The sequence below is a fragment of the Synchiropus splendidus genome, chromosome 18 (genome assembly GCF_027744825.2).
Source record: "Synchiropus splendidus isolate RoL2022-P1 chromosome 18, RoL_Sspl_1.0, whole genome shotgun sequence".
Classification (NCBI taxonomy): domain Eukaryota; kingdom Metazoa; phylum Chordata; class Actinopteri; order Syngnathiformes; family Callionymidae; genus Synchiropus; species Synchiropus splendidus.
In genome coordinates this window covers 6,781,115-6,801,280 of record NC_071351.1, presented here as the reverse complement: position 1 = coordinate 6,801,280, position 20,166 = coordinate 6,781,115, and the positions used below count along the sequence as shown (strand labels likewise).

Below are 20,166 nucleotides of genomic sequence, written 5' to 3'. Positions count from 1 at the left end.
ACGACTAGAGCAGGGGCTTTTGCTCTGACCACTCGACCGCAGCCATTCACACAGTGACTCGCCATCTGGGCAGGTTCTCATCCCTGTGAGCTACACATTCACAGCACAGAAACGGTTTCTTCTCAAGTTCTCTGTCTCCGTTCCTCTGAAACTCTGTAAAAGTCTGCAGCAGGAGCAGAGGTGGGACTCGTACCCAGACCTCCATCAGCTCATCCAACTGAGCTACAGAGAGGCAGCCAACACACGGCTGAACACATGGACTCAAAGTGGACTCAGGGAAGTGAGCCAGAAAGAGAGGACTTCTTCAGGTAGCTGGCATTAAGATAAAGGGAGAGCAGCGGGACTTGAACCCACATAGCTAGAGGGTTCCTCACTGCTTCAAAAAGAAACAACACAGACTCTAACCACTCAACCAAGAAGGTTGGACAGAAGGGTGTGGGTTCTTTCAGCTTCAGCTGTCAGGTGTGATCGCAGCCGACATGGAAGATGAAGAGTTAAAAGACTGAGGCCGGACTGGACCACACCGCCCCCTTTGGACCGAGACAACATGTGAAAGCTGCCTCTGTCTGGCTGCCACCTAGTGGTGACATCACATCCTGAGATTTTAAAGCTCTTTTTCTGAGCGAATGAAACCAGAGAGGAGGATCTGAGAGCAGCTCCACATGCGACACCTTCACATCTTCTTCCTGGTCCCACACAGCTGCTGCCACTGGACCGAACAAACAAACCTTCCGGACACAGTGTGTAAAATATACTTCTATACATTTTATTTTATTTACAGCAAACAATTAAGTGCCACGTCATCGAACCCCAAAACAAGAAGAATGTTGCGACGGTTTGGTGAAGCTCCATTGTCCCGAGAAGCTGTGAAGCTCAGTGCAGAAAGTCCATCCTGGCTCAGTCACAGTCCTGGATGTTCAAGGCCTGAGGCCATGGAACGCGGGGTTCCTGTACGGCGTGTACGGACACTTGTTGTGGCAGACGCAGGAGTGGATCATCATCACGGCGCGCCTCACGTGTGTCCCGCTCGGGCACTTGAAGGTCACGTGTGCGGTGGTGGTCCAGTGCGGCGTGCAGCAGCGGGCGTCCGCGCATTGGCCGCAGTAGCGGAGCTGGTAGGCTTGAGCGCTGTAGCAGCCCTGGTGCACCAGACGTATCGGACCCGGCGAGGTGTAGCTGGCTGTGCACCCGGCATGCTGAGGCCACGGTGTGGCAGGCGCGGACCCGCACGGTCTGACCTTACAGAGCCGGGTCTCCATCTGCAGCCTGCAGCCTGGGTTCAGATTGGAGACCCTGGTGGAGACCCCCGCGCCGCAGCTCTGCGAGCAAGCGCTCCACGCGGTGCTCTGCATCACACAGTCGGACGCCGGCGCCAGGCCGTTTGGCGGGACGGACCTCGGAACAGGTGGGAACAGAGCATTGGCTCCTGAGGCTGGAGATGAGAACAGACAGACTCAGGGTGAGCAGTTGAGTGTAGGAGCTGAGGACGTGGTGAGGTCTTCACAAAAGGGATGTTTGGAAGGTGAAGATCGCGACGCGGTTCATGAGGCTTCATGAAACCGTGTCCTCATTTTCAGAGCCCACCAGATGGCGCCCGCTGCTCTGACAGGTTGAGCTTTCGACAGCTTTTTCAGCGGAACCTTACATCATTTTTAAACAAAGAGCGCCGCCTACTGGGCTCTGAGAATGAGGGCAGTTTCACGAAGCCTCACCAGGTCGTGTGAGCTCACCTGCGATGGCGTCCTGGATGACTGTGTTCTGCAGGTCTTCACACACCCACTCCCTGCAGCACTTCCCGGGCAGCCGGACGTGCCGCGGGTGCGGACAGTCGGCGGTGGGGAAGCGGATGTTGAGCGGACACGCCGGCACGCAGGTGATGCCTCCTCCTCTGCAGTGGCAGGATCGGTCGCAGCTGGGCTGGAAGGACTCGCCGTCCTGGTAAACCAAGCCGTTCAGTCGGCAGCTGGAGTCCTGCTCCTCTGTGGGAAGCACAGTTGGAATCACTGCACACGCTCCAACTGGAGTATCAGTCGCGATGCGCTGGTGAGGCTTCATGAAACAGTGTGGCGCCCTCTGCTCTAACACCTTTGGATTTGAACAGCCATGTCAGTGACACCGCTCATCATTTTTAAACCGAGAGCGCCACCTACCGTGTGTGTGGCTGTCGGAAGCAGAACTCACCGACACATTGGCCGGGCTCCCCAGGAAAGGTGGCGCTGTAGTCGCACGTCAGGCCCTTCCAGCGGTCGCAGGGTAACATCTCGCTGCAAGGCTCTCCCAGCTGCCGCGCGCAGACCTGACAGCAGCGGCAGCCGTCCGGCACCACAGCGACCCCTGGCGGACACTGGGGGGGCAGACTGGGACAGAGGCAGGTCCGGTCACACAGCTGGCAAAACACCTGCCCGGACAAACAAACCAGAGTTTTTAAATATCCGTTGTTGTCTCCATGGAGGTGGTGGTGGTGAAGCTTCATGAAACACTTTCTTCATCTTCAGAGCCCGCCGGATGGCGCTCTTGCTTCTCAAAATGTTTGGATTTGAACCAGCATTTTAATGAAACAGCGCCTCCTACTGAGCTCTGCGAATGTGACAGGACATTTATGGTTCAGTTCTGTGACCAACGCTATCTTTCACAACTGGATGACTTGACTCTTGCTGATCCAGCTTGACTTGACAGTGCTACAGTGAAGCAGCCTCCTCTACAGCGGTAACAACACAGCGTCAGAGCTTTGGTTCCCAACGTCGACACATGAAAACACATGGTTTGTTCAGGGAAATGAATCGAAAGTGGGATTGATTCATCATTGTGACAAGAGGATGCACAGATATTGAACCACAAATGAGGAAGGAGCCTGCGCAGTAGGTGAGACTCCTCATTCATGACGCTCCTGATGCCAGATCTTTTTCCCTCCCTGACGCTTGGAAAGCGAAGGCCAGACTCACCTGTGTCAGCAGGCAAAGCAGCAGGGTCAGAGTCACCAGGCAGTCACTCGGCTGAGGCTCCATCAGGCCAGCGGGGCTCGTCCAGCTCCAGCGAGCTCTTGCTGCTCGCAGACTGCTGCGGCTGATATTTATCAAGTCAGGGCTCTGATGTCACGGGCCGACCAGCGTGTAAACATCCACAAGACGTGCATCAGAAATGCTTCACATTCCTGACACACACACCGTCTCTCCGCCAGCTCCCTCTTTTTCCTCTCCTCCCTCCAGCTCCAGTCTTGCGGCAGTCCAAGTTTACACAAGTCAACGCCAGCCAAGCAGGAAAAACACATCATCCGCAAGGATTCCCGATGTTTTTACAGGCTCAGAACCTGAACTGAGGTTCAGAGGATAAAAATGTTCCTGACTCACGGAACCAGGTTTCTGCACACGGTTTCCACTGAGTGACTCGTGATGGGGGGATGAGTCACCTTATTTTCAGGGCTCAGTAGGTGGCGCTAGGTCTAGAAGTGATGTGAGGTTTCCGAGAAATGGTGGAGATTTTGGTGCCCTCTAGAAAATGAGGACATGTTTCATGAAGCTTCAGAAGACTTCCTGACTCGTGGAAGTCTTCAACAAGAACCAGGGATTTGAGACCTTCCGTGGAAGGAGTGAGAAGGCAGAGCGTCCATCTCCAGTCTCTCCTTCCCCTGTGAGGTGTTTCTGTGGCTGAATTTCAGCAGCGTCTGACTGTGGTGTCGGGGGTGGGGGGCGTCATGAAGATGGATTATAAATAGAATGAGACAGACGTATAGAAATGAGGAAGGAATGTGTGTCCGACGCCATGTGTTTTCCACTCGCTCTGAGATGGACAGATTTCTCACACCAGCAGCATCAAAGTCAGCGGCCGAAGAGACGCCATAGACAGTGATGAGCTGGTGAGGCTTCACGAAACAGTGTCCTCACATTCAGAGCCCACTAGGTGGCGCTATATGCGGGGAAATCTCCGGATTTCACCAACCATTTCAAAGAAACCGTTTTTCAACTGCGAGCTCAGAAAATGAGGACACTGTTTCATGAAGCCTCATGAGTCACTGCCGATAGTGCCGCTTCAGTGAAAGCCTCTAAACCCCTGCGGCCTGGTTCCTGTAGTGATGGACAGACAAAGTTCAGGAGGAGTAGAGTCAAGAGACGAGAATCTATTTATGGCCCTCACGTTTGAGTCAAGAATGAAGTAAAAAGCTCCACTTTTCTGAGGCAGGGAAAAGGGAGCGACAGACGCCTTTTCCCTGCACAAATCTCTGCGCATGATTCCACCTTATCGGGACAAATAAGGCAGGAAACATGGCGACGTGTCCTTCTGTAGCCAAGCCTCAACGTCGGCACCTGCAGTCAGGATCAGACAGGGGGAGGCGAGCAGGCAAAACAGTGACAGTTCCACACAGTTTCCCAGATGTTGGGAAACTTCTCAGTGACGGCTCCATCTTCCAGGAAGCATGTGGTGAGCAGCGTTGCACCCACAGGACGGTGAGCAGGAAATCCTCTCTGATTCTCATGAACTTCGCTGCTCAGAAAAATATTTATCCATGAAACGGGTGGAACAGAATTTGGTCATCTGAAGGGGCGGGGCCGGCGAGTGTGTCACCGCGAGGCAGAAATATCCACCGCTTGACTAACAACCCAAACATGCCTGAGTCATGGGAGACGACACGTTCATTTCACCGGCAGCTCTGATGCACCAGACACAAGCCGGGCCAAGGCTCTGGTCTTGGGACGCCTCGGCTCAGACAGGTACGCCGCACTGTCCTTCCAGAACTCCTCGCCGTTCTTGCCATCCCTCCTGTGTCATGGCCGCCAACATGGCCGACCGTTTCACCGCTTCATGAAACAGTCGGCCATGTTTGTTTTCAGCGCCCACTAGGTGGCGCTCTGCTCTAAACTCTTAAGATGTTAACAACCGCTCATCTTTAACATCTTTAAACAAAGAGCTCTGAGAATGTGGACACTGTCAGTCCATCACTACGATACACTTTTAAAAAACAATGAAGGATCAGCAACATCCATCCATCCCTTCACCAACAGTCCAGTGAAGCTAAACACTTGGACCGTGGCGCAGACATATGTCACTGTTCATCACAAATTCTAACTTTCGGATTTTTAGGCCTTTGTTTTTTCCTCTTTCTTTAGCTCCAATTCAAATCCTCTCACTTGACTTGAATAAGTGACGAAGACAACACGGGACATGAGACGTTCACCACTTCTCCGGAGAGTCGAACCCCAGCGGACACTTTTACGAAGGGTGTGATGCTGTTTTCCGACTGAGAAAAGAACATTGCATCACCCCCCCAACATGTGCGACCACAGAAGAAGACAATATCGGCGGCGGCCAGTTTGTGGGTTTCGGGTGGTGCCGGCCAGCTGGGTCTGGTTTTAAATGGGACCTGGAATAAACAAGAGGGAGCCAGCAACAGCCACAACCCACGCGTGGCAGTTGTCAGCACAGCGAGCAGCTCCGAGTGCAACTGCTGTCTGAGACAGTGCACAGGCTCGAGGCGGAGGGAGGAGCAGGGAGGGTGGCGGTGGTGGTGGGAGGGGGGGACTCACTGACTCATTATTCCCGTTAGGGTTTAGGAAAGGTGACGCTGAGCTGCGTGACCAGTGAAAGTTCCTCTCTCTATCCTTGTGAGGACCTCTCAGTGCCATCACCCTTTCCCCAGCCTCTGCGCCTGAACCTAACCCTCCAAAGCACAAGGAACCAGGAGTCGGGACCAAACTGGAACCCAGTCAGAATGGCCCAGTTGAGGTTTGGGCCCGGGCAAAAGGTCCCCACAAAGACATAAGGTAGTGTTTTGTCAGAGCAGTATAAACAAGCCCCCACGCGCACACACACACAGTGCTGGTTGTCTCCACGCAGCAGACGTGTCACTGAGGCGAGGAAGCCTGGCTGAGCCTGACTGAGGGAATGACAACACTCCGTCTCCGTCCCACGTCTCTCTGCTCCCTCTGGATATCCACTTTGGAATTCTGCCCTCCAACTCTGCCTTTGTTTTCCCACCACCGGCGTGTAAAGACGCTTGGGTCGAGATGTTTCGCTGGGATGGAAAGAGCCACGATGGAGCAGTAGATGTTTTGGGCAGATGGAAAATCGAAGATTGAGCTCAGAAACGTCGCTGCTTCAGGGGCTCCAGACGTGACGGAGTGTGACACAATGAGGCAGAGTTTCCATCTTGATGACTGGGAATAGGTTTATAACTCCAGTGCTCAGACGCGTCCGGCTCGCGCTCGGTAACCTCCGCTCGGTGGCGCTCAGCGAGAGGTTCCCCCTCCAACGGCACCTGGGATTCCACTCATTCCAGCCAGAGCTGTGAAAATCCCACACCGCTGCCACAGGAGGGAGGTGGAGCGGAGCAGAGGTCAGCCCCTGACGCACGCGGGGTCCAGGTCACCGCCGCGTCCACAGCCAGCAGGTCGTTGACAACAGGATGCGGGAAAAGCACCTCTCTCTGACACTGCAATAGATTATTTGCTGGTTCTGTATTTTATGAAATTGAATGTGACAGCAGGGGGCGGTAGCGTTCCTGGACACCAAAGGTGACGTCCTCCTCAGCGCCTCACACATCCGGACTCTGGACGCGGAGCAGAAATATCCCCCAAAAAGGACAACACCTAGTCAAACAGCAAGCGGACAACAAACTGTCAATATTTTCAGCTGAGATGATCGGCTGCGTGGAGTTGACCTTGCACACAAGACGTGACAGGGGTTCAGGATGACGTCATCTGAATCTAGCCTATAACTCTTGAGAGGATCATGTGAAGAAAAGCCCTCTGACGTTCGGGGCACAAAACTGGGCACAGGAAGTTCAAAACTCTCACCTGTCGGGTCAAGTCTTTTCCACCACTTCCTTCTTGTCCTGCGTGTTTGCACCTGGCTGCACTCTCCTCTTCACCTCACCTAAGCACAGCCAAGTGTGGGCAGCTACTACTCAGTTTTTTTTTTACTTAATAAAAGATTTTTTTTACTTCTAGAGTCTAGATTAAGAAATTGAATGTTTCATATGATATGTTTCATATGACGTTCTAGTTTTTTTTTTGTTTTTTTTTTTAATCCAACAACATAGACAGACTCAAGCGCTGCACCACGGTCGACATATAAACCTGGTTCAGGGGCAGATGAGCTCCCTCCTGCTCCTGTTAAATCAATATGAAACAACTTTTAGGAGAACAGTTTCCCATACACATTGTATTGGAAGCAATGGAGGAGTTTGAAATTATTAATGATTCAATAATACTAGATTAAAAATTCTAATAGCAGATAGAAACGCGCAATTATTATTCAATTTATTTTTTTTATTTTAATAATTAGAAATAATAAATTGACAGAATTGCAAGTTTGCTGGTGTGCGCATGCGCTCGGTGAGTTGGTAACTTCCTGCTCCAGCACCATCATTTCCGGCGGACCACATCAGGCAGACGGACCAGATCGTACTTACGCATGCGCGTAAAAACGTATAATTTCCAGATTTCACTTTTAAATATAGACTATTTAAAAAACTATTAGAAAAACATAAATTTACGCGAATTACAGACATCAACACTATGCACAAACGCGATGACGTCATAACCCCGCCCACTACGGATTCCCAGTCAGGTCAAAGTTGTCCATCATGGCGACCGCGGACGTTATTGTGGACAAGTTGGCGAGTTTTTGGGGGCTTCGCTCCGCCAGACGAAACCTTCCCTGGATATTTATGATAACGTCAGTGGTGGGTTCCATCTTGAAGGAGCTACAGCTGGTTCCGCACACCTATTTCAGCAGCAGCAAGAACGTCCTCAACATGTAAGTGAAGCGACACTGTTGCTCGAGGATTCAATGGTCACCTGAACAACAGTTGGATGAATGTTCTGGATCAGCTCTGTATCATTATTCAGTCCGTCGCGTGACCCTGCGATCACATTTCATTTCTCCGTCGCCGCGTTTCAGGCGGCAGTGGTGATGGAATAATTCACACTTCTATATTGAATATAAATAGAAGACGCCTAATGTTTTGTTTGGCTGAAAAGAACACGCTTCATTGGTTCTTTTTTAACAGACTTCTGATTATAAATAATAGTTTGTTAAATGGCTCGTTTGCAAAGCATCAACTCTGTAGAAACAATGACACCAGAAAAACATACATCATCATGAAAAATGAGTCCCCCGCCCTGACACCAGGGGTCGCCCAAGTCGCACATCTGGAGTGAGTGAAAGTCTGGTTCTTCTCCCAGATACTTTGTGAAGCTCTCCTGGGGATGGACCCTGGCGCTCCTCAGCCCGTTTGTCCTCCTCACCAACTCCTGCGTCAGCGGCAGGAGCACCTTCCTGGGCCGCAGGCTCCTGTCTCTGGCGGTGGCGACGGCCGTCTGGTACGTCTGCACCCAGACCTTCTTCTACATCGAGGACGCGACTGGATCGTGTTTCCAGAGCGTCACACTGGACACCGTGGTGGAGGAGTTGACCAGCAAGTCTGCGTGCAGACGGGCCGGCTTCCACTGGCACGGCTACGACATCTCGGGACACTCCTTCATCCTGACCTACTCCTCTCTTTGCATCGTGGAGGAGATGGCTGCCGTCGTTTGGATGAAGACTCCCGGCCTGTCTTGGTCGCTGAGGACGGTGGTGAATCTCCTCTACGTTGCCCTGAATCTTCTGGTGCTGATATGGGTTGTGATGTTCACCTCCACCTCGCTGTACTTCCACGACCTGTCGCACAAGCTGCTGGGGACCACGTGTGGCCTGCTGGCTTGGTTTCTCACGTATCACGTCTGGTACCACCTGCCTTTCTCCCCTGGACTGCCCCCTCAGGAGCCCTCCAGGAATCACAAGCTCCACTCCTGAGAAGCTCTGCACTACGGTGTGGTGGTCCAAGCTGCTGTGTGCTGCCTAGAAACAAGCCACTGACGGACACTTTGTCTTGTTGAGACTTTTGATTCCAAGTCATCACTACATGTTTTGGTCAGCAGTAACTTTCATGTTTATTATTCTGTGTTAAATTAAGGAACCAATTTCTGGGTTTGTGCAAACGTCTCGCACATCGGTGGAGGCTTTTATTGTACCGACGGAGAATTCACTGCTCATTGGTGACTCAGTGAAAATAAAAGCACTGTTTTAAAAACACTCTGCCTTTTTTATTGAGCCGACAACGTCAAGAAGTAGTTACTAAGTGACTTCAGTTCAAATCTGTGGGCCCCGACGGTTCGGATCCAGTTCATGCATGTTATAAACAACAGTCAAACGGCATGTCATGTGATCCAGGAGGTAAACAAAACCAGGACCAACCCGTGTCAATGTTCCATTTTCTTCATTTATTACTCATTGATGGCAACTGAATAAATTAAGGCTTATGAACAGACATCATAAAAAGCACCATAAATAAATGCATATATATATATACATATAGATAGGTATATAGAAATATAAAAGAATCCAAAGGAAAGGATTAAAAAAATACTATAGTGAGTGACGGCCACGGTCACAACAACCTCTCTTGGTGTGATGCAGGAGGTTCAGAAGCAGCCCAGCGTGTCATGTGACCCACCCTCCTGCTGCCTCTTCATTTATGTCGCGCCTGCTCCCACCGCTATGGGAGTGGGTCTGCAAGCCTTCAGAAATGAGAGTTATTGTTGTATTATCGGCATGAAATGCAGAGCCATGGCCTTCAGCACGGAGACGGTGCTTGACTCGATCGTATTGTGCGTTTTTCATGGCTCAGATTTGGATGTGATCCACCACAATCGCCTCACAAAGATGCTTAAAATAACGTCGAAATAGATCAAGAATGACCACAAAACATTTTTTTCGGAAAATATTAGCCAGCTAAAAGTAAGTTAAATGAAGAAGAAGAGGTGAAAAATGGTAGTGTTGGACAGATTGGCTTGTGTCCCAGGGATGGGAGCATGTGTTCGGGACACAGCTGGGATGCCTCCTGAATCTGACTTGAAAATTGAAGAATCGTCCTCTTTGGTTTGCCGCTCCGACACACATGGCATCGGACGGAGCGCACGTGGGACTCGATGACTGTACGGCCTCTAACCACTTGAGAGCTCTGACCTCCTGCACGGCACCAAGCCAGCGGCAATGGACCGGTGTGTGCTGTGTCATCTCTGGTGCTCCAATAAACCCAACGCTTGTGTGTGTGTGTGTGTTGCTGTGTGGGCGGAGTCGAGACAGAACGTTTCTTAGTCACCTTCCAGCTGTGACGGAGATGGACGGCAACGTTGGAGGGTGTTTGCAAACATGAAGATGCTTGGTCCTGATTTGGAACTGAGGCTGAGTCAGCAGCAGTTCTTCAGTCTGAATATCATCTGGGGCATCAATAAGTCATGGGCGATCCACCACATCTGAAAATAGCTTTTCCTCATACACGCTCATCCCCGTCGGTAACCAGAAGGTGAATAAGTGAGTGTCCTGAACGGCTCCTCCTCACTCCCCAAGTGGCAGCTTCCGGCCGCCCAAACCCTCGCACCTGGAGGTGTGAGCGGCAGAGCGACATATAGACGTCTCAACCTGCTGCCAGAAATGAACGTTGGATGACCAGAACATGTGCTGTCGGGGATCTTTTCCTCAGGTCGGTAATGGTGTTCTCTATATAGGTTTTCCTGCAGTCGTAAAAGGTCACAGAAAAAAGTTGAAACATCACACAGATACACAGACAGAAACACAACATGAGGGCGTTCACTACATGTATTTCTTTTTTAAATACCAGTAGGCAAAGTAGCCCATCCCGCCCAGGGAGCCCATGAGAAAGGAGGCGCCGAAGAAGGAGGGCGGCTTCTTCTTGACCATGCGGAAGGCGTTGGGTAGGACGGCCGACAGCAGGGTCGTGTGGATGTCGCCCAGGACCTTGCGGAAGGCGTAGCGTTTCTGCACGCGCACAAAGAAGGACTGAAGGTTGGGTCGGCTGCCGTCCTCCCAGTATTTCTTAGAAAGTCCCAAGAACTTGAGCCGGTGCAACAAGGCTCCGAGGCAGATATCAGCTAGAGTAAATTCAGGTCCACATAGCCACAAGTCACACCTCTGACCTGCAACACAAGAGAGGGTTTAGTGGCCTCACTGGGGATCAGTGGTGGGCGGGCGAGGCTTCGCTGTCCTTACTTTCACAGCTCAGTAGATGGCGCTCTGAGTTTATAAATGATGTGAGGTTTCACTGAGACGGTGCGAGCGCCATCTCGCGAAAATGACGACACTGTTTCACGAAGCCTCATCAACCCACCACCACCAGAAACCACATCCATGCGGTCACTAAAGCACGGCTTTGTTGGTCTCTCTTTCTCCTGCCTGAAGAACGAACCCACTGCCTGCTAGAATCGGTGTCTTGTTGGTGCATTCATACCTTGATATTCTATTTTCCGTTTCTCCAGCTCAGCTTCAACTTGATCTAAAACCATCGCCAACTCTCCCAGGATCTTCTTTAGGTAGTTCACGTTATCATGATCCAGGATTTTTGCCTGCAAAAAAATCCGTAATTACAGTTGTATTATTATTATTATTATTATTAGTAGTAGTAGTAGTAGTAGTAGTAATATTGTGATTATATATATATATATATATATAATATTAAAAAACAACTGGGTTCTTAAAACACTCATATAAGACAAACCAAACTCAACTCAACTCTCGACTACAGTTGCTACAGTCGAAGTGTCAAAACATGAGGTGTTTCCAGTGGATTTTCCAGTTGCATTTATTTGATCTGCCCATGTGACTTTTGGTTTTCAATGTCTTGAAATAAAAAGGGTAGTGATGTGACTCTTTTGGCACCCACTCGCTCCACTCTCCGACATGACTCTCTCCATCAGGGGTTGAGACTAAGAGGTGGATTTTTATTCAGCTTGTCGCCCAAAGGCCTGAGGTGGCACGAATGTGTGTTAAAATGTCAGTATATCCGAAGCACGTCCGGCTTTTCTCGCAAATTCAGGCACATAAACGTCATCTTCACTTTCGATTTCAAATGAGAAACTGTTCATGTCCTCTGTTCATGTAATTACAGTTGTATTATTATTATTATTAGTAGTAGTAGTGGTATTGTTGTTATTATATATATATATATATATATATATATATATATATATATATATATATATATATATATATATAATATTAAAAAACAACTGGGTTTTTAAAACACTCATATAACACAAACCAAACTCAACTCAACTCTGGACTAAAGTTGCTACAGTCGAAGTGTCAAAACATGAGGTGTTTCCAGTGGTTTTTCCGAACTCACCATGAGCTTCTTCTGCTTGGACAGGTAGGGTTCTGTCAGCTGTGGTTCTTCATGGTCCAGCTTCATCAGCTCTGTTGCAGCGTTAGCTAGATGTCCTTAAACACACACACACAGAGCTTTCTGAGGCGCTGGATTATAATGACACGATAACAGCACCGTCTCATATGGTTATCTATAGTATCAAGCTTCACACAGGCGCAAGGTCGAAGTCTTGGCTTGGATCCTGAGCTGCTGCTCCGTCACCACACAGCCAAGTCACTCCGGCACGTCGATGACACTTACTCCGTATTTCAGCGGTGGCGTACTTTGGAATCATGGAATCGGTTGTGAGCTCCGGATGCAGAATGCAGCCGTGCGTGTAGGCGTCCATGGGCAGAGTGTCCAGCACCTGCCGATACTGCTGCACCCGCTCGTGGACCGGTGAGTCTGCATCAGGGATCAGCTGTGCCACGGTCTCTGCAGACCAAAAAAAACAACACGCCAGTGGGCTTTTCACGTGTAGGATTCTCACGATGACTCATGGAAACTTGTAAGTTACTCATCATAACTGAGATACATCAATAACAAAGGGTGACAGTGCTACAAAGGAAGGGAAAATGCCTGGCATTGTCAACTAAATGTGCAGCTTTATCACCCCGCACAAGGCCTCACATGAGGTTCTGAGGGGACGTGTTGATGTGCCAGACCTGTGAGGTGGATAAACACTCGGATGGACCGATTATCGGCTCAGATATTTGGCATTTATCGGCATCTGTCTGCTCCCAAAATCTGAAGGTCAATAAGAGATCAATTTGGACCAGTGTTATTCTGGCTCCGACACATTCAACATTTGGACAAATCTCCGTTTTGGCAGGAGACAGACTTGATTCCTTCCCTCTGCGCTTTCCGTTTAACCATGGCACGACGCTCTCAGAGACCCAGCCAGACGGGCAGTGTCGCTGAGCTTGCACGGGCCTCCGTCGCTGAGGGAGGAGAGGTTCTTGGCACCGTTTCAGAATGCTGAGTAAGCAGTCTGATGCCCCGGCATGACGCCCTGCTCACGCCTTGCAGCGGATCTCAGAAGATAAACATGGCGGATGTGGGAGCAGCCGATGCTTCGTAGGGTTTCGATTCCCTCAGTTGCATCTCAAACTAGTCTGCGCACGACTCCGTTTTTTGCTGACACGTCAGTTCTCATCTGAGAGCAGTGGCAGGCCACAGTCCCCTGGAAGCTGTGGACACAAACCAAAACCAAAGAATCCCATCCACAAATCCTGTTCTCTCTCTGGGTTACACTTGAGCCCACCAACCTTTTCAAGAAATGTTGGTTCTGACTTAGGGATTCTGATACCTTTGTGGGGACCATTTGGCCAAACGCCAACTGTCAGTTTGAGGATGAAACCTTCAAAATAACTGGGTCATTTCAACTGGGTTCCAGTCGGGGCCAGAGTCACGATGAAGGTTAGCCATGTGTGTAGGCTGGTTACAGTGAGAGTGTGTGTGTGTGTGTGAACATGAAGCCAGTGCCATCTTGTGTTTTCCAGATCTTTGGCAGTGGTGACGTGACAAGCATCACACCAGCACGCTTCAGAACCTGGAACCAGCCTCATACTCGTATAAACTACAGTGGGAGGGCGCAGCCAAGGGTTGCTGAGGCACAAGTCAGCAAGACTCAAAGTACTTGTTTACATCTGGTAAGTCACAAGTTTGTGTGTATTCGCCGACGTGTCTTGCAGAGGTTTCCGTCAGATGATGTCACAGTTCATGAGCTTCTGCGGTTCCTGCCATGAAGCACCTTTTCAGGTTCAGACCAGGTTTTTCCAAATGGGGTTTTCAAGCGCCCGGCCAGCCTTTCAATGAACCAGGCCAGGCGGGAGCATGTAGCCCCCCTCGGGTCCTTCCCAGAACATTCCATAGTCATGTGACTGTGATGCCGGGCAGCAGCAGCACATGGTTGCAGGCGTACAAAGAGCGAGCTCAGAGAATCACTGATGATCCTCTGCGGCGGCACCGACATGCCAGATGGCCTGCAACTGAATGTGAGAAAAAGCCTCTCTGCGTCGAGGTTAGGATGATGTGTAAAGAGAGAGAAGCTGGACTCCATGGAGACGGTTATGGAGAGAAGGATGCTCCTGAAACTAAGGAGCATCCTGGACATCACCCACCCCTCCATCCGCTCCTGCTCCAATAGACCAACAGACTGAGGCTTCCCGTCTCAAAGACTTTCTTCCTGTGGCAATAAAACTGTACAATTCATCCCTGAAAAAACTACAGTGAAGGATTCTTTGGCACGATATTCTGCATTTTCTTGCACATTGTTTTCTAAGCTCTTTATAATATTATTTATTTTGATCAACAGCCCTGCAGATGTCAGACCTTTGAGCTCACGAGACAAACCTCCAGTGAAGTTTTTCTCCAGGTAGTCGATGATCTGGTTGTAGTCACTGATGATGGTCTCTCCGTGGAGCAAGACGGGCACCTCCTCTCCCAGGTTCAGCCTCATGAACCACGGCTCCTTGTGCTCCTGCAGCGGCAGGCTCACGTCCCGCTCCTCGCACACCAGGCCCTTCTCGTTGATGACCAGCCGCACCTGCAACCGCAACAGTCTTTTGAGGTTACGGTCATGAACATGGCAGACAAGGAACCTGATGGATTTGGGAGACACTGGATGAGGAGTAATGGGACTTAGGGTGGGTGATACGAAGTTCACTTTAAAACTGTAACCAAGTTAAAGTGGGGTAAAGTTGCCCAGTTATCGCAGTGAGATCTTCGAGATCCTCCTCCAGTGACTTCAGAGTGACTCGACTTGTGCGCAGTAGTCCAACAGCAACTGACCTGCGCTTCACTGGAAACCAACCTGACATACGTGCGAGTGAACGTCAGCAGACAGAGACATGCCACATTGCCACGATGTCAACACCAAAGTCAGTCTTCCACGTCGAAGGCTGAATGGCGCCCCAACCTCCGACCTTCTGTCATGCGAACATACGCTTCTGTTGAAAGCCTACTGAGTCGACAAACAATGATGGAGACTGCCGTCTGCATCAACACTGGACACGAAAGTCTCTTGAGAGTAAGGGGTGGATTTTTATTCGGCCTGAGGTGGCACGAACGTGTGTTAAAATGTCAGTATATCCGAAGCACGTCCGACTTTTCAGGCACATAAACGTCATCTTCACTTGCGATTTGAAATACGAAACTGTTCGTGTCAATGTATTGCCGGTCACCGGAACAAATATTATCTTCGCCACAGTCCTGCCAAAGTATCTTGCAATGTTTGAAGGCCCAGACTGGCAGTGCTGACAATAACAACACTAACAGGGAGTTACGTAATGATATGAGTCAGTGAGCGCTCAGGCCAAGTATCTGTGCTGCCACCCTCAGCAACCGATATTCTCACCGACATATTTCTAAAGTCACAGGGATCTGTTTCTTGACGCCTGCCTTCCATTAGAATCCACAAAAAATATGACCTTGAAAAAGACCAAAAGATGCAGTCCACAAACACTGAGTCAGCAGGTGTTTACAGTGGAATTAAGGCAAATGAAGTTTGGAACTTTTTTTTACCCAATATTATTGCCCCACATATCAAATCGATATAATTCCAGTTTGGAATATCCATGTCTTCAGCATCCACTGAGTATGAGCAGCTACAAATATGGATCAAAACACCAAGAGTTACTGGTATTAGACTCATGTTCTTGCTTGAAAAAGTACATTTTCCCAGGACATTTAAATTGTATTTTCGCTAGCGCTCTATTGAGCAGGTTTCTGAACTCATCCGCGACACTCTCCAGGGTGTGTTTTTCAGTTGGCCACCAAATGTTGCTGTACAATTCCATATATGTGATGACGCTGGACCCTTCTCAGGCCTCCGTGAGCATCGGTTTGTTTGAAATTACAACTATGTTTTAAACTCATACCCCCCTATTCAACTCTATAACATATCTATAACACCTTTCTCAAACACATGACTCAGCACAAGTCCTCAGTAAACTCACCACACATGAGACACCGCCATTTTACCCTTCAACTTCATAGACGACACAACAACTAAACACAACAACGTCTCATTGAGCATAGCAAGAGCTTTTTAGAATGTTGAATCGCAATAATAGCTTGGTGAGAACAAAGACTGAGAGTGAAGACACGTAGTTTCAGTCAACGTTCGTCCTTCATCTGTGGGAGAACAGTTCCAGGCCGACTCTGGTCTGAGTTCTCAACACAGAAACCCCTCACTCAAAGAAGCACGGGTCCATGCAGAGCCAAGTTTGACCTCTACAGCATTTAGAACAGCTTGCATCACAACAAATGTGCGAATACACTGAAACAGATTAGGGCTTAAAAGACGCATATTAGAATGGATCACCTCAAGGTGACATTCAATCGACCGAGTGTGAGCCAAGAACCTTCAGCACGTCAAGCTACATCCCGAGTTTGAAGTGGTGAGAAAGTGCTATAAAAGGAGCCGCCTGAACTGTTGGCGATGATGATGACGGCACGTATAATGCACAGTAAATATTCTGCGGTCGGACGAAGAGCATTGGTGGCTGACTGATCTCTGAGAGGGTCTATCCTCCATGGCTCCCTGAAGTGCCACTGTGTGGACTTGTGCTCTGAATGCAGCCATCAGAACCTTCTCCAAAGGTTCCCTGGTGGCGTGTGAATTCTCTTGTCGAGAGGGAGGATGTGTGACACGAAAATAGAAAACAATGACTTCAATAATCCATGAGACTGGTCACTGGTTGGTGTTTCTGGTAGCTTTCGCATTTGCCACCAAGCGAACGGGGTCCGACTCAAAGAGTTGGATGAGTGGAGTGTCATGATTCCGCTTTTATTTTGGTCACTTGAGTCCTGTTTTGCTTTCTCCCTCCTTCTTCCTGTTCCTGTGACACACGGCTGGAGCCAATCTACCCCTGATCACCTGTGTATAAGAGCACCTGGACTCCAGCAACGTGTGCCAGATGGTCTCCTCTTGTTCCTATGGTAAATTGGCTCTCCTCGTTCGTTCTCTCTTTCTGTGCGCTTGTTTGCTTATTTGGATGACTCTGTCTGAAACCCTGGTGCCTGAGTTAGTGGTTTGTTCCTTCCTCTGTTTCCGTGTGTTTCCTGGTTTGTTTTGTGATCGACTATCTATTTACAGATTTAAGTTCCTTTGATTCTCCCAGTTCTGTGACCCTCTCTGTTGGACTCTTATTCATGTTTATGGACTTCTGCTGGTTTTGGTGACCCTTTGATTTTGGACATTCTGACTTCACTTTGTTTCTCCCTGCTGTGGTTTTATTGTTGTTAATGATTAAACTATTGTCTTTGACTCGCTCCTGCTTCCTGTGACTTTCATCACTGCACTTGGGTCCCACTCCGCGTCGTCACTCCTAACATGGAGAGCGTTTTTGAATGACCATACTTCAACAATTTATTTGCACTGTACAGAGCCTTGGAAGTGACATGCTTGACTTTATTTTTTTTTTGCCCAAAATAACAACTGTCTCGAGATAATTTTTATCTCAGTTATGTCGAGATAAAAATTATCTCAAGATAAAAAATAAAAAAAAAGTCATGCATGTCACTTCCAAGGCTCCGTAGCACTGTAATAACACTGTCATACTTTTCCTTTTTTTAAAAATAATAACTCATATTTCATCCATCAATTTCCAATTCAATTTGCTTTGTTGTTTCTTAAACTGACTGAATATTATTTTTTATGGTTTTCCTAACGGAAACTGTCATTTTGAAAATAATCTTTAAAAGATGGGAACTATTCCAGATGCATGATTTTTTTTTTTTTTTTTTTTTTCTTGTAAACATATCACCCAGCTCCAGTAGAGACTACTTGTCTCTTTGTTTTATCTCTCGAGTTTCCAGGAATGTTGCAGGAAAATATTACTTACATCCACCTTACGTGAAAGGTGAATTTCAAGTCCTGCAGCTGTCACAGTGAAAATATCTTTTTATGGAGGTGCAAACTTCAAGGCAGGAGAAAGAAAGAAACACTAAGTTTGAGATTTGAACCTTCATAGAAGGTTCGCGACTTCAAATGGGAGAACTCAAGAGAATAATAATAACAGTGTCATAAATGAATAATAACAACTTAAGTCAGACAGCTACTGTGGTGGCCGATGGTGACTCCAGACCACTGCAGTGCTGCTTTACTACACACATACTCTGCCTGCTGCCCAAGCTTGCACGGCAAAGCCATGTTGAAATGCTGGAGAATTAAAGCAGTGAGGGAACATTGATGCTGCGATTGAACCCCCCCTGATGTAGGAGGTGGTCTGAGGTTTGTCCAGCACAACACTGAATGCATAATTCAGGCTGTCATATGGACATCGGTGGCCGTCTCATTCAGCAGACGCTGTGATGCCCCCAGCAAATGGCAACAAGCGGCGAGGCTCGACGCTCTTTTATGCGGCAGTGGACGGGAACATCCAGCCTGCAGCGACACGCTCCCATCACAACAAACACGCGTCTTGCAGAGGGGCACCATTTTCCGCACTCCCTACCTTCTGGGAGGTGAACGACTGCGTCCAGTGGTACAACACCAGCCGGTCCTTGTTGAGGGCTTTGGCTTCCGTCGTCGCCTCCTCGCACTCCGCCTCCCCGTCTGTCACTCGGCTGCCGTCCTCGTCCATCGCGGAGATGGGCCACCAGCTACAGTTGGTGGGGGTGACATGGTTGGAAGACGCCATGACAGAGCGCTTTGTGCGTGTGGAGGAGAGGAGACGGGAGGCGCGCGGGGAGGAGGAGGGGGGGCGCGCGCGCGCGCTCCTGGATCAGCACCCGTCAGTGCTGGACAGCTCCCGGTGCTGAAGGAAAGTAGTTACCTGATAACAACGACCAGACTCACGATGCTTTGGCATCATGTGATGCCGCGTCATGACTGAACAGCAGCAGCAGCTTCCTGTCAGGACGCAACGCCAGTGCGACATGGATATAAACCTCCCACTTCATGGCCAACGTATTTCTCCTTTACTTACAACGTGACCGACTAAACATTAAAGTCACCTCCTTTTTTGTCATCGCTCAAATAAACACGTTTACCCGCGTCGTGGTGGCAGCGGTAGTCAATCAGCGCCACCTAGCGGTCACACCGAGCCACGCACATGAAACCGGAATCATACGTGAATTGCAGTCGCACGCAAAAGTTTGGGATTTTCCTTTATAAATCATTGGTTGTTCGGATCAGCCATTTCAGTTCAATATGTCATGGAGCAGACAAACACATTTGAGAAGTGAAATGAAGCTCATAGGGTTTACAGAAAGTGCACAATAGTGACTTAAACAACAGTAGGCAGGTGCATAAGTTGGGGCACCCTTGTTGTTTTAGTGATTTGAATACCTATATTGGAACACAAAATTGGTTTGGTAAGCTCATCCTTGACCTCCATGCACAGGTGAAGCCATTCATGAGAAGGGGTATTAAAGGAGCGAGTTGCAAGTTGTTCTCCTCTTCGCATCTTCTCAGAAGAGCGGCAACATGGGAGCCTCAAAACAACTGTCATAAAACTGTCAAATGACAGTTTGTTCAACATCCACAGACCACAGGCACGGTTCGAGTGAAGACCCGGAGTGGCAGGCCATGAAACATCTCAGATAAGCAGAGGCCAAGGATGGTGAGAACAGTCAAACTCAACCCACAGCTCCAAAGACCTACAACATGATCTTGCTGCAGATGGTGCCACTGTGCATCAGTCAACTATTCAGCGCACTTTGCACAGATGCTGTATGGGAGAGTCATGCCTTTTCTGCGCACATGCCACAAACCGAGTCGCTTGAAATCTGCTAAAGCATTTTGGAATAAGGAGCTGTGGACTGATGAAACTACAATGGAGTTATTTGGACAAACTGAATGTGATTGAAAATCTGCGGTGTGATTTAAAGCGCGCTTGGAAACCATCAAACCTGACTGAAATGGCGATGTTTTGTAAAGAAGAATGGTCAGAAACACCCTCAACCAGAACCCAGACCCTCCTTGGAAGCTATAGGAAGCGTTTAGAGGCTGTTGTTCC

General features: G+C 49.0%; 3 protein-coding genes across 4 annotated transcripts; 1 reads left to right on the top strand and 2 right to left on the bottom strand.

Annotated features, from left to right (window-relative positions):
* Positions 1 to 787: 787 nt before the first annotated feature.
* Positions 788 to 2,999, bottom strand: ccn5 (cellular communication network factor 5). The gene is made up of 3 exons (XM_053849912.1): positions 2,182 to 2,999; positions 1,731 to 1,979; positions 788 to 1,432 (listed from the first exon to the last, which is right to left on the bottom strand). The coding sequence occupies exons 1-3, from the start codon at positions 2,471 to 2,473 to the stop codon at positions 918 to 920; spliced, it is 1,056 nt and encodes a 351-aa protein (XP_053705887.1). The 5' UTR covers positions 2,474 to 2,999; the 3' UTR covers positions 788 to 917.
* A 4,561-nt stretch (positions 3,000 to 7,560) lies between these two features.
* On the top strand, positions 7,561 to 9,097 carry fitm2 (fat storage inducing transmembrane protein 2). Its single transcript, XM_053850048.1, has 2 exons — positions 7,561 to 7,752; positions 8,181 to 9,097. Exons 1-2 carry the CDS (start codon positions 7,580 to 7,582, stop codon positions 8,788 to 8,790), a joined length of 783 nt encoding a protein of 260 aa, XP_053706023.1. The 5' UTR covers positions 7,561 to 7,579; the 3' UTR covers positions 8,791 to 9,097.
* gdap1l1 (ganglioside induced differentiation associated protein 1-like 1) lies at positions 9,059 to 19,146 on the bottom strand. 2 transcript variants are annotated; one of them, XM_053850046.1, is made up of 7 exons: positions 18,982 to 19,146; positions 18,661 to 18,808; positions 14,555 to 14,747; positions 12,461 to 12,634; positions 12,179 to 12,273; positions 11,285 to 11,399; positions 9,059 to 10,973 (listed from the first exon to the last, which is right to left on the bottom strand). In XM_053850046.1, the coding sequence occupies exons 2-7, from the start codon at positions 18,787 to 18,789 to the stop codon at positions 10,630 to 10,632; spliced, it is 1,050 nt and encodes a 349-aa protein (XP_053706021.1). In that variant the 5' UTR covers positions 18,790 to 18,808; positions 18,982 to 19,146; the 3' UTR covers positions 9,059 to 10,629. The 2 variants fall into 2 exon arrangements, with proteins under 2 accessions (XP_053706021.1, XP_053706020.1); XM_053850045.1 differs by having other exon boundaries at positions 18,661 to 19,126.
* Between the last annotated feature and the right edge of the window lie 1,020 nt (positions 19,147 to 20,166).